This window comes from Sebastes umbrosus, chromosome 16 (genome assembly GCF_015220745.1).
Source record: "Sebastes umbrosus isolate fSebUmb1 chromosome 16, fSebUmb1.pri, whole genome shotgun sequence".
In the NCBI taxonomy this organism is placed as follows: domain Eukaryota; kingdom Metazoa; phylum Chordata; class Actinopteri; order Perciformes; family Sebastidae; genus Sebastes; species Sebastes umbrosus.
In genome coordinates this window covers 247,331-262,005 of record NC_051284.1, presented here as the reverse complement: position 1 = coordinate 262,005, position 14,675 = coordinate 247,331, and the positions used below count along the sequence as shown (strand labels likewise).

At 43.6% G+C, this 14,675-nt stretch overlaps 1 protein-coding gene across 1 annotated transcript in view; it reads right to left on the bottom strand.

Annotated features, from left to right (window-relative positions):
- Positions 1 to 13,981, bottom strand: part of gabrr2a (gamma-aminobutyric acid type A receptor subunit rho2a) — a 95,007-nt gene extending 81,026 nt beyond the window's left edge. Inside the window, 2 exon segments of the mRNA XM_037747184.1 lie at positions 9,565 to 9,671; positions 13,621 to 13,981. Coding sequence (XP_037603112.1) covers positions 9,565 to 9,671; positions 13,621 to 13,742 — 229 coding nt within the window. The 5' untranslated portion in view covers positions 13,743 to 13,981.
- Positions 13,982 to 14,675: the final 694 nt, after the last annotated feature.

Genomic DNA, 14,675 nt, shown 5'->3' with positions numbered 1-14,675 from the left:
AGGGCTCGGCTTTTCGGTTGGATCATTTTTTTACAATCTAGTGTACTCTTGCGCTTTTCAGCTAGCAAGAGTACACAGTAAACAGCTAGTTTGCTGTTAAGGGATTAATATCGCCCACCCTGCCTTTAAATCTGACAGAAATCATCTCAAACTACATAAACAGGCACAAAAGCTAGGGGCAGTAGTCCCAGAGAAATCCTTGCACTGTATTTTCAACACAACACATGGAGATACACAGTGAATAATACAAGTAAAATGTTATCATAACCAAACTGTCATAATGCACATAACTCTGAGAGTATCAGAGTACCTTCACCAACACTGGATGCACTTTTACAGCCAGTTTTGGGCCCATTTCATTTCAGTGTCTGTTCCTCAGTTGGGACAAAGTGTCATTGCGGGGTAACAGCTGCCTGATGGCGTAACAGATTGGTGCCTGTGCTAATCTAAGCTGTAAACAGGAGGAACCGCTGCCAGCTTAATCTGCTCATCTCTGCTGGAGTGGGGCCTGCCATGCAGCTGTAGGCAGAGCTAGGCTAGGCTAACACTGCAGGCAAACTGAATCAGAAGCTAGCGGCTAAAGCTATACTCCAGTCACCTCATCTCCAGATGGTATCTGGGTGCTACTGACCCATCCATCAGTGAGCACTGCTTAAAGCTTTAGCTACATGGTTATTATTGTGACGATCCCCTGAGATCATGTTCCCTCACAGATGACAAACAGGGATAGCATGTCACTTTGGTGATCGGGGATGAAGCAAATGACACATTTCTGCTGTTCACGACATTTAATAAGCTGAACGTCTTCTCGTGCCAATACAGAAATAATGAAATTATGCACACATGTAAAAGTGACAGCATTAACTTGGTTTGAAATAATAACGCAGCCTAAACCCTTACAGCTCCCTTTGATGTAGCGAGCTCGATACAATCTTCTAATTGAATCTCCACACTTGTGACATCAAACTATGGCAGCAGCAGTCACAGCCTGATGTCTGCTGGATATCATGCCATGTTATTTTAAGACTTGCAGGGGATGATAGGCTATTCAATCACTTCCTTTATAATATGGGGGTTTTAAGAGCCTCTAAACAGAATATAAAAGTAGTTATTATAATAGTTACGGCTTTCTGTGCATTTCAGTGATGCAGCAACATTCCTTGAACCTTTTCATCAAGACGTAAAGGACCAATGTGTAACAATTAGGGGGTCTGTAAATCAGAGGATCATTTTTTTAGGTAAATCAACTTCCCAGTAGGAACTCTTAAATATCCTCATTTAAATCTTTATGTCCTAAAAGTTGTAAAATGAACTAACAGCTAAATACAGTTATTTTCTTCATCATAATGAACGGTCATCAGACCCATGGGACTGCATCGCCCTGCACGCTCATATGACATATCGGGTTCTGCCAGCTTCCTGCTAGCTGTATGCGGCTGTAATAACGGATATATTGGCTGTAATTCATCACTGTTATTATCTTCTAATACACCCATGGGCTGTATGCTGTAAGACTGTACCGTGGTGGATATCGTCTCAGTTCCTAAACAACCGGCTATCGGCCAGTAGCTAGTAGTGCTAGTAGCTAGTAGTGCTAGTAGCATTACATCAACAGAATTTAATGGAGTTGTAGGCTAACTACTAACACGCAGGGCAAAAGCACAGGACAAAACCTCTTCTTCATCCATGGTCTGTGGTCTGTTGGACCCTCTTCTACATCCATGGTCTGAGAACTGTTGGACCCTCTTCTACATCCATGGTCTGTGGTCTATTGGACCCTCTTCTACATCCATGGTCTGTGGTCTATTGGACTCTCTTCTACATCCATGGTCTGTGGTCTATTGGACCCTCTTCTACATCCATGGTCTGAGGTCTGTTGGACCCTCTTCTACATCCATGGTCTGTGATCTATTGGACCCTCTTCTACATCCATGGTCTGTGGTCTACTGGACCGTCTTCTACATCCATGGTCTGTGGTCTGTTGGACCCTCTTCTACATCCATGGTCTGTGGTCTATTGGACCCTCCTCTACATCCATGGTCTGTGGTCTATTGGACCCTCTTCTACATCCATGGTCTGTGGTCTATTGGACCCTCCTCTACATCCATGGTCTGTGGTCTATTGAACCCTCTTCTACATCTATGGTCTGAGGTTTGCTGGACCCTCTTCTACATCCATGGTCTGTGGTCTATTGAACCCTCTTCTACATTCAATTAAATTCAATTTAATTCAATTTATTTTCGAATAGCGTCAAATCACAACAGAAGTTATCTCAAGACGCTTTATATATAGAGCAGGTCTTAGACCATACACCATAGTTTAGAGACCCAACAGGATCCACCAAGCGCGCTGTGGCCAGGAAAAACTCCCCGATTACTGGGAAGAAACCTGGAGCAGAACCGGGCACTGGGTGGGAGGCCATCTGCCGAAACCGGCTGGGGCAATAGATAGAGAGAGAGAGAGAGAGAGAGAGGGAAGCAGCCACAATAATAGCCCAGCAGCTGTAATAACTAATACAAGTAGGACTAATAACACGAAAACAATAGTAGTCCAGACCATGGTCTGTGGTCTGTTGGACCCTCTTCTACATCCATGGTCTGTGGTCTGTTGGACCCTCTTCTACATCCATGGTCTGTGGTCTATTGGACCCTCTTCTACATCCATGGTCTGAGGTTTGTTGGACCCTCTTCTACATCCATGGTCTGTGGTCTATTGGACCCTCTTCTACATCCATGGTCTGTGGTCTGTTGGACCCTCTTCTACATCCATGGTCTGTGGTCTGTTGAACTGTCTTCTACATCCATGGCCTGTGATCTACTGGACCCTCTTCTACATCCATGGTCTGTGATCTACTGGACCCTCTTCTACATCCATGGTCTGTGGTCTGTTGGACTCCATTTTGGATCCTTGACATGAAAAAGTTTGAGATTGTTCTAAAAATCTGTGTGCTGGATTTTTCTAACTTCCATTTATGTCCATCGCTCACTTTATGCTCCTCTGGGAAGCAGCCGGGCTAAAAGGTTAATACATAAATAAGTAAGTTAGTAAATAGTTATAATAGTATGAATATTTATAATATTTTTATTGTTCAACACAGGCCATTTCAGTAGAGACATAAAAATTATTACAATGGAATAGAAATTATTTTGTTTTACTTTGTACAACGTTTTATTGGCGTCTGACAGTTGCTGTCAGTCCAAAATGGCGGAAGCGTAGCTCTGCCGTTTGGCGCTGATGTTTGAATTAACAATTGACTTTCACTTCTTAGCAATATACGTTCTTTGTCGTTACTTGCTCCCGTCGCCGTCACTCTCTCTCTCTTGCCTCACCACCCACTTCCCACATACACACACACTCTAGGCACTAGCTCTGCTTCAGATGGCTCTGGAGAGGGACATTCACGTTTTTGCGTCGGCCACCGTAGCTCTCCAACCCGCTTGGCACAAGGGAGAGGCTTCAGTTGGTTGCAATCTCCTCACCTCATCACTAGATACCATCAGATCCTGCACACTGCTCCATTAAAGATTAGAAGCTGCTCAGTGGCAAAGCTCCCAGAATGAGGGAGCAGCAGGGAGTTTTTAGACCCACAGCTCGGTTGACTTTCCCTGATAAAAAGAGGAAAAAGGTTCTTAACTTTCCCGTCCCAGTTTAGCCTTCTTTTTAAAGCCAGTATTCCTCAAGGTCAAGTGTGCTTCCAGTTATTATCATGATGAGGGCCACTGTTCTTCTGCCTTCAATCATACATTAGTTATTGATTGTTTGGACACGTGAACACACAAATGTAACTATTCTCTTCATTTACACACACACACACACACACACACACACACACACACATACACACACACATCAATGTGGAGAGATGAGGCTGCTGCTACACAGCACCCCGAGCAGTTAATGGTTCGGTGCCTTGCTCAAGGGCACCTCGGCAGTCCACACTATGTCAAACACTTGGCTAAAACAGCTTTGTAGAGTTCAGCAGAACTGTAGGGTTGGTGATAATACCCTGTGGGTTTCATTCGGGTTGAATCAAATGATTGGACGGCTACCTACCTACCTACCTGCCTACCTACCTTCCTGCCTGCCTACCTACCTACCTTCCTGCCTACCTGCCTGCCTGCCTGCCTGTCTACCTACCTACCTACCTGCCTACCTGCCTGCCTGCCTACCTACCTACCTGCCTACCTACCTACCTACCTTCCTGCCTACCTACCTACCTACCTACCTACCTACCTACCTACCTACCTTCCTGCCTGCCTACCTACCTACCTACCTACCTACCTTCCTGCCTAGCTACCTACCTACCTACCTTCCTGCCTGCCTACCTACCTACCTACCTACCTACCTACCTACCTTCCTGCCTGACTACCTACCTACCGACCTACCTACCTACCTACAAAAAAGACCTTAGCAACGAAAGTAAAGAAAAATACCTCTCACTCTCTCTTAACTGCAACATGGCTGACTTTATGGCGATAAATAAAGAAAATGAATGCATCCCGAGAGGAGTTTCCCGCAACCGGGAGAACCCAATGGATACGCTTAATGATGAGCAATTGATTTTACACTATAGATTTGACCGGAGGCTGCATTATGCACGGGCTTGAAGACGGGCACTGGCGTAGAGGCGGTTCACCGAGACATCACCCTCAAAACGCTGCCATTTAGGGGGCGAGCCGGCCCGCAAACATGACTTTAATACCTTATGTCTACAACATGGACTGTTTATAAGAAGTGGACGTAGTCACAGTGACATCACCCATTGGTTCGTTGACTGCCGTTTTGAAGCCTCCGTTCGCAGCTCTTTATACTTCCTTGTTTACAATTACGTGTATTACATACAAATTGATTTTGTGTACAAATCATAGTGTATTTACGTTTCGTAGGTATGGCTACGGACGTTGTATGACAACAGCCTGAAATAAAATAACCAATGTTGTAGCACAATGGCGTGGCAGTTACAAGCAAACGGTCCCCATGGAAACTGTCGAATTTTACAGCTGTAGAATATATTTCAATGCAGCAAATACCTTAACGTGTTTCCTTAACTAAGGAAACCTTTTAAGGAATTCTGTGCTACACTCTTAAGTAAGTTTCTCAGCTAAGGAGAGTGTAAGCTGTAAGAATTATACTTAAGGTGCTCTGTGCGACCGGCTCCTGAACTACAGTATAGACCATTTCAACAGAATTGCATTGCTAAGCAACAGCTTGGGTTCATGTTTACTTCCTGTCAGCTGATGTTATTCACATACACTGCAACAATAAACTGGGACACATTTGGTATGTTTAGGTTTACAACTCTTATATTGTCTATAGTCCAGCCGAAGACCAACCGCTTTGCACTTGTATGGTTACAATAGGGCCATAGTCATCTGATCCATATGAACGTTACTTTTAGGTCATTTGAAAGAAGGTACTCACTGCAAGGTTTAAAACCGCCAGAGTTTGTGGGCTTGACACACTCTGAGTCATTGATTGTCTCTCAGCCCTAAGACAGACCTACTTCCATTGAATCCAGCAGTGAGGGCTGGGTGGAGCAACCCCACCTGGCTTTGTGACCTCCAGTAAATCCGCAACACTGCTAAGCCACCACATTTTCTGAAAAGCACACAGTGGCTTTGGTATACAGTTAACAGATCATAACATGACTCGCTCCAAGCCCATACATCAAATGATCTGGCCGATGGGCTTTCTCTCTCTCTTTCCCTTCAGCACGGAGGATTAACAACAAGCTTAATGTGTTATTTTACCGAGGATTAAGAGCAATAATACACCCCACACGTTAGCTACACTCACCCCCCCCCATATCCACTGAAAGACATGCCACATCTGACTTTTTCATCTTTCTGTTTGGATGTATATGTGTACAACTATGTAAATATGTAAAACTGCAGTTCATCGAACGGCGAGTCAATCCCCATAGACCTCCATGTTAAAATGCCCAACTTCACAGCAGAAATAAACATGTTTACAGCCTGGTACAAAACACAGTTTTGGTTTCTATAGCTAATTTCCCTGTTCATGACAACTGTACAACTCACCTGTTCATAGGGCTGTCAAGGTTAATGTGATAACGCATTAATGCAAACTCATTTTAACACCACTAATTTCTTTAACCCATTAAAGGGACTATTTGTAACTTTCAGAATGTCTTGTTAACAGCAAAACCTGTGGTCATTAAGTCAACGAAATTCAGCGTCGGGCTCGCGCTTGCTCGCTCTAAGTAGACATGAACGAGCATCGGTCAAAACAGTGAGCACGTCAGCTAAAAGCACAATATCACTCTATATTTCAGCTGCTTGGCAGTAATGTTAGCTGACCAGACGAAGGTCTCTCCATGAATCAATGCTGATCCTAGTGTTGGCTTTTCCTGCCTCAGCCTCCGGGGCTGAAGCAGGAAAAGAAACGTTATCACCTCCCGACTGCGCCCACTGGGAGACAAAGGCACCCGGTCGGAGACGATAACGTTTCTCTCTGCGGAGCCCCGTCACTTCACAAGACACGGGAAACCTCTGTTGGTCTGGAGGAGCTGCAGCAGTTATTTCTACACAAACGTCCACTGAACATTCACTAGATATTCTCAGAGCTAAACTAACTCTTCTGCAGTGTGGAGTGAGCGCGCGTTCACGTCTAGAGGTGGAGCGAGACAGCGCACGCTGTGTGAGTGAAGGCGAGCAGGGAGAGGAGCAGAGACTCCAGCAACACGCGAGTGCGCATATGCGGGCGCGCATGGGATCCCGACCCGGTAGATTTATACGCTTAAAAAGTTACAAACAGTCCCTTTAACACAACTTGCAGTTTCTAAGGTTGTAGCGGGCTCAGTTGGTCCAAAAGGTATCATATGAAACTAGACAACCTGATGACTCCATCGCTACCAACAATGTCATACTAGCTTGTTGTGAAGGCGGTTAAATAACGCTCCAAACTACATTTTGGGGAGGAAAAACTGTCATGTCCATTTCAAAGGGGTCCCTTGACCTTTGACCTCCAGATCAGTGAATGTAAATGGGTTCTATGGGTACCCACGAGTCTCCCCTTTACAGACATGCCCACTTTATGATAATCACATGCAGTTTGGGGCAAGTCATAGTCAAGTCAGCACACTGACACACTGACAGCTGTTGTTGCCTGTTGGGCTGCAGTTTGCCATGTTATGATTGGAGCATATTGTTTTATGCTAAATGCAGTACCTGTGAGGGTTTCTGGACAATATCTGTTGTTGTTTTGTGTTGTTCATAGGTTTACAATAATAAATATATACATACATTTGCATAAAGCAGCATATTTGTCCACTCCCATGTTGATAAGAGTATTAAATACTTGACAAATCTCACTTTAAGGTACATTTTAAGGTACATGTGTGATTAATCACGATTAACTATGGACAATCATGTGATTAAAGGGACTATTTGTAACTTTCAGAAATGCTTCTTAACAGCGACACCTGTGGCCGTGAAATCAACGAAAGTCAGCGTTGGGCTCGTGCTTGTGCTCGCTCTAAATGGACATGAACGAGCATTGCTCAAAACAGTGAGGCGACACACGTCAGCTAAAAGCACAATATCACTCTATATTTCAGCTGCTTGGCAGTAATGTTAGCTGATCAGACGAAGGTCTCTCCATGAATCAATGCTGATACTGTGTTTGCTTCTCCTGCCTCAGCGCAGGCTTCAGCAGCGGGGCTCCACAGCGAGAAACTCGTCTCCCTCCGCCCGCAGCCGGAGAGAGCAGGAAGACACCGGCAACCGGTCGGTAACGAGACGATAACGTTTCTCTCTGCGGAGCCCCGTTACTTCCCAAGACACGAGAAACCTCTGTTGGTCTGGAGGAGCTGCAGCAGTTATTTCTGCACAAACGTCCACTGTACATTCACTAGATATTCTCAGAGCTAAACTAACTCTTCTGCAGTGTGGAGTGAGCGCATTTTCAATTTTCAGCCTCTTTCATTGTGATGGGGCTTAGCCAGTGGCTTACTGATCTGTTTTGGTGGAAAAACCATGTTAAAGTATTATTCGATATAAAAAAAAGCTGCTGGTTTAAACACATCTGGAGGGGGCAGCCCTTTCTAGGGAAACAGGATGGAGTATGAGACTCTTTATACTAATGCGACTAGAGCCGTGTATCCTCTGCTGGGACTTTGTGCATGTACCTGGGCTATTTTTAGTCCCATGTCCACTGTGACCTCCTGCTACACTCTCTGCCTTTCTCTGAAGTAACAATTGCTCTAACAGGGGAGAAGCGAACTCACTTAATGACAGTTACATCTTCTGCTGCCAACAAGGTACGGCTTCAGAGAAAGACGAGTCAGAAGAAGATTCCTTTCTTGCCTGGTTTCAGGGACGCGGGCGTATCTTGGTATCCAAATATCTTCATGAAAGCTTGGTCGAGTTTTGAGTAATCCTGCAAGTTTCATGTGATTGCTAAAAAGAGACACACTTCTGAGCATATCAACAAAGAGCTAGCCTTGAGCTACTCTCTGAAGCATTTCAATGATAAAATACCTCTAATTTGAACTCATGCCATGAAACATCAAGACACGCAACATGAACACAAGAGTATGAAACATCTTGTGAACTGCTGTCTTTAGATGGCACACAGAACAACACCAGTTGGGATGTTTAATAACTTAGGGAACAACTTGTTAACGGTTGAGCATCTACGGCACTGAGAAATTCATCTTAAAAACCCAGAAGAGATGCTGACATTGTCAGCCTGGGAAAAAAAAAAGCTTTAGATCTAGTTTTTCTTATCCAGCAGAACAAAGCAGAAGAAAAAAACATGTCTGTTATTTGCAGTCACAACAGGTGTTGGTTGAAGATGCTTCATGCTTTGAGATGATTCCAGGAGAGGGATGGCTACTTTAAATTGGTGTAACATCAAAGAGCCCTACACATCAGACCGAACACGAAAGACCAGTCAATATGAGACATGAGGGCAGACAGAAGTGCTGACATGCAATAGGTTTTTCAAGCTTGAGGGAGGACAGGTCACGTACACTCAGGTCAACTAAATATCTATATTAGGGCGAAGCATAAAGTAGTAGTAAGATGGAGCTCAGAAATGGAGGAGCAACTTGTTGATTTGTGTTTATTTATTTAACGTGTCTCCATGAGTTCATCCATTATTTGTCTTTTTTCTTCAAGAATTTTGAGTACAAAGTAGTGCAAAAACGTTGCTAATTCTTCCTGCCCGTCCTCTGCCATGTTTGTTACAATAAAGTCACGTTTGATCGCAAGACATTTTGCAAGATTTCTGTTTTTTTTTAAAGTGGGGATTGTTGATGATGAATGAATCTGTTAGTGTGTGGTGTGCTGTTTTGGCCAAATTGTTGCTCTCCACACACTATAGGAAGAAAACTGTTCAATTAAACAGAACATGTCGTGTGTGGGCTCTCTCACATTTTACACATCTGTTAAGAAAAATGTTTTAGTGTGGGCCAGCCTTAAGCAATAAAGGAGATGAGATGTGGTTAAAAGCTCTCTAAAAAGCTAGTAAGTGGGCACTTTGTGTGTATACAACAGGGAAATCATATGTAAAAATGACAGGAGATCATTCCACACCTACCTCCAAATGCTGGCCTCATGGTGAAGTCATGATCGTCTACTTTGAGCAGATGCTCCGTCTTTGTTTTGCGAGACTTGGTCACATCTGGAGGCTTCTTTGCCAAGGAGCTGGAGGAAGATGACATTCATGGTCAGAGGGAAGGCAACTGATAGACTGGGTTTTTTGTTTTGAAGAGATAAAAAGCAACGCAGCAACAGCGGAGAATACTGATTCAATCTGCTGTGACAACTGAGAAAAAGAACAGCATGAATTGATCATTTATTTACAGCCTGTTTTTCTCCTCACCTTCGATGCTCTAGTGTATAGAGACCAAAGTAAAAGCCTTTCTCTCTTCTCATCACATCTGCATTCCAAAGCTCCAAAGCACCACACAGAAAACGTCAGCAGCTGAAAGCTCACACAGAAACTAATCATCATATTATGGGAGAAAAAAATGCTAATATATTTTAGAAATGTTGAGATCAACCGTGTGTTCAAGCAAAGCAGTCACCCTGACTGCAGACATTCCACTCCTAAAATTGTATTAGTGTCCTTGGTTGAATGGAGTGTCGTGCTGTGATAATTGGCAGTGGTGTGTGTGTGTGTGTGTGTGTGACAGTGATGCTGGTGGAGCTGTTTAGACCGCATGTTGTGTTAGATCACCTCTGAGGACAGAAGGGCTTGACATGGCGCAGCCCTGCCTTAGCTATAACAGACAGATATGCGTTTGTGTTTTCTCCGGCAGCGAGCAGAAGGGAGAGATAAATGTAGTGCCCTCCCTGCCCTCAAATCCATTTGGGGTTTTATATGATGGAATACAGCACATTTGTGCACCACACTCTGTAATTCCTATTTTTTCTAAATAAATCTTTAAACTTAATGTCTAGAATAGTGAATAACTTGGGGTTATATGGTTAGGGTTCCTCTGAGTGAGTCACTGACTACGTTCGCATGCATACCAATATTCCACAATATTCCAAATTCTATCCTGAATTAGGCCTTATTCTGAAAGGAGCATTTCCTAAATAAGACATGTGGGATATGCTGATATCAGGTTTTAGGAGCATTCTTTGGACAACGCATTCTCACTCCCAACTCGTCAAATACAGCCGGTTGGTCAGCGTCCCTTGGCATCGGAGACCGACGCACTGGGTACCCCTCTTGCGTTACTGTTTGACGGACCAGGGACAGCCCGACTCTCATGCTATTGATATAAAGGTACGTAGTCGGTCTCCAATGCCAAGGGGCGCTGACCAAACGGCGGTATTTGACGAGTTGGGAGTGAGAACGGGTTGCTTTGGACATGTATAGCCTACACCACATTCAGAATATGAGTCTGGGGGTTTTACGGCAGTTTGCGACACACTGTCTCTTTCCTGTTTACGGACAGCTCTGTGCATTGTACACAAACCAACCCAAGTCCACCACCAGTTACGTTAATTAGAGTATGCACGGCTGCATGTAAATGCGGATATTAGTGGGGTTTACGTAAACTGTCAAATGCTGACCTTTTGTCAGCAAAACATGTAGTTGTCCGGTGAATTAAATTATCAACGGCCTAAATGTCTGTTAAATATGCCAAATAATGAAATAAATTCTTTAATAGCATGATAAATAGTCTAATATTGTGTGACAAACATAAGATATGTTGCCAAGACAACTTAAACTTGATCTTATTTTATACAAAAGTTTACATGCCTCTGCTGCGATTCTAATACAAAAGAAATCACTTTTTGTCAAATTCAGCTAATATCTCCTCTGTCCATTCTGTGTGCGCACTGAAAAAAAAAAGATGGTGTTCATACACAGCCATGGCTGTGTAAACGGGAAACAAAGTCTCGGACCAAGCCACCAGGTACCGAAGCTTCTATTGATGATTTCAAATGAAGCTTTGGATGTCTGTTCATCATATTTTATGATGTTTTTTTGCGCGCAACAAAAATGTTGTTTTTGAAAGGCTAAACGCCATCAAATATGGATTGAAGCAGAATATTTCGTTAGATAAAAACAAGTTTAATAAATTTTGACTTTTGGACTTCGGACTGGGACAATGAGCCCTGCAGTGCTTGCTGTGAGTGTGTTTGAGAGAGAGACAGAGAGGGTGGAGCTGTGAAGGAGCAAGGCCCAGTGGGGCCAGGTATCCGTAATCATGTTAACTGATATATTATTTGGGATGCTAATCCTGGCTAACGAAAAAACAGGCTTGTTTGTAAAGTACCGGAAAAAAATTAACAGCCGACTCATTAGAGTTTCTTTTAGTACAAAGAGCTAAGCTAACAAGCCAGGAATGGTGAGCGCAGACCAAGCCCCCCAGGAAGAGCGCCAGCCGTTGATCCCAACTTTCGTAGTGGCCAAACGGTGGTACTACAACTTCCGTGTCTGTCATTTGATGCCATTGAGCCCAAAAAAACGTTTTCCCATGGACTTACATTGGGAAAGAGATGTCTGTAACTTAGCCAATAATTTTTTTTTAGGTGAATCAACTCCCCAGTATGAACACTCTTAATAGTCCTTATTTAAATCATTAGGTCCTAAAAGTTATAAAACGCACTAATAGCTGAATCCAGAGTTATTTCTCTTCCTCCGTTCATGTGAGTGAGACCCAGACTGAGGCTGGAGTGCCAAGCCATGATGATGGCTTGACGTTAGGACCCGTGACCGAGTCATGTGACTGAGCGGACGCTACTGTGCATGTTCCATGTGCCCAAGTGGAGCAATTTAGGCTTCATGCTCCACTGAAAAACTTTCATAGGAATGAACGGGGCCAACGCTGTATCCAGTTCTCTTAATACATCCATGTAACAAATGTTAAGTTACCAGCTAGCGCACACTAGCTGGCTTGGTTAGCAAGGTGCATCCGTAACCATGTTAACTGTGCTATTAATTGGTGAGCGCAGACACAGATACCTGCTAATTAATGCTAACGCATAAATAAAATAATACTAGAAAAAACTGGAGCACAGATTTCTTAGATGGTCTGTTATAAACTGCACAGCAAGCCATATTATTTTTCCGATATTTGCATGAAAAATTCTTCAAAAGGCACCAACACCACAAACACAGCCGAGCTAGGCTAGCCTGTGACGGCACCCACTTGTCACTCAAAGCGGCCACGCCCTTAATTATGCATAACTTTAATCCTTAATATCATTTAAATGGATGAGTTATATAAAAAATCCCCCCCCCAACCAGACTGTAAACATGTTTATTTCTGCTGTAAAGTTGGGCATTTTAACACGGAGGTCAGTGGGGATTGACTCCCTTTTGGAGCCAGCCTCAAATGGCCATTGAATGAACTGTAGCTGTTTGGAACACTTCAGCTTTGGGCTCATTTTTGCGCCCTGGAGGTCACCGCTTGCACCTGATGAACAGGTCAGTGTCTCGCAGGCAGCTTCAGCACCATGAATGTGTGTGTGGGTGAATGTTTGGCAGAGCACTGCAGTCCATTAACCATTTAAAATACACTCCATGCCGTTTTAATTTGCCTCATTTGAACATTTTTTTATAGTATTTTTATGATTTCCACTCCTTCTATATGATATCTTAATCAATATATTTGTTAACAATCTTGTTTCTAACTGTTAACAGACACAAACTGTTGCATGCCTTTTAACAAGATGTCATCATTCTGCATTAAAGCCACTTCTGACACACCTCATCCCTGCAGTGCACAAAGTTCACACTGTTGCTTTTTACCAAACCAGAAAAGCATTACAACTAAAATAATACTGGGAAAAATTAAGAGAAGGTGTCAAGAAAGTAACTATATTTTAAACTTGGCTTTATATACCTTTTAAATAAAACATTTCACCCAGTATATAGGCTACTCCATAATGCATATTTATTATCAGCAGGAGATTTGGCTCAATATGAGCCTTCTATTGCTTGTTATTTTTTTATTTGTAATTCGGGAAAATGTTAATTCAAAATGATATGACAAGTGATCCATGAGCCCCACAACTGCATAGACTCTAATTCTACTAGAATAATGACAATTCAATTGAAATTATTATTTCTATCTGCTGGATATCTGCACATCTCAACGCATTTATAAATCCCCTATTTCTTTTCACTTACGTGCCATGCTTTTGGGTCTCCACGGTACCGGTCCATCTCCGCACCCGGTGGCCGTGCTTACGGCATTCACCGGTAACAACCAGACATAGAAGAAAAATCAGAGGCTTGGTCAAATAAGGCATCTTGACGGCGCAAATCCACAGGTGAGTCCCTTGAAAGCCCCTCTCAGTCGGTTCCTTCCAGCAGGGCTGTGCAGCCTCCAGCGCATGGTGCTCAGCAGAGGATGGATGCGTCCGCGGTCATGGCATCGGACTCGCTGCCGCGCGAGGCTGCAGGAGAGGAATGTGTCCGTGTGTGTGTGTGTGATGCTACACACTGTCTGCACTTATCCTCACGAGAGAGAGAGCTAGAGAGAGAGGGGCTGAACATCTGTAGCCTCCATGCTCTGGGGGGAAAACACACACACACACACACACACACACACACACACACACACACACACACACACACACACACACACACACACACACGGATTATTTGCAGCCTGGCATGACACAACAAGAGAGGCAGATTATTCCTCCCTCTTGTAAATAAAAACCTCATCACGTTTCAGTCCACTCAGGGGCCTGGTGGAGCAGTTAACCCCCCAGGCCGTCTCCATGGACCCCCCAGCACAACCATCCACCATTCCTGAATTTGGACTCCAGTTCCCACATGATATGTTATAATGGCAGCTATTGGTTTGATTCCCATCTCCTCTTAACAGTGCGTCAGTGTCCTTGAGCAAGACACTGAAGTGTAATTATGCGCCCAGCACAGCAGCTCCATCAATGTCTATGGGTGAATGTTTGGCATGGCATACTGTATATGCACCACTCTCGTGATGATGTCAACATGTTTCATTTAAGAAGCAGTCAATTATGAAATATTGTCAACTTAATTTTTTTTTGCAAAATGTTCACTCCTATATATTTGTTAATAACACATGTACTTAAAGGATAAAGCTGGAGAAATTCTATATTTGTATTACTCTGTCAGCTATGTTTAGTCTGTCTCTCAATACTTTGACTTCCCTATCCTGTCTGTAACTCTCAGCTCTGTATGGAGGACAGAAC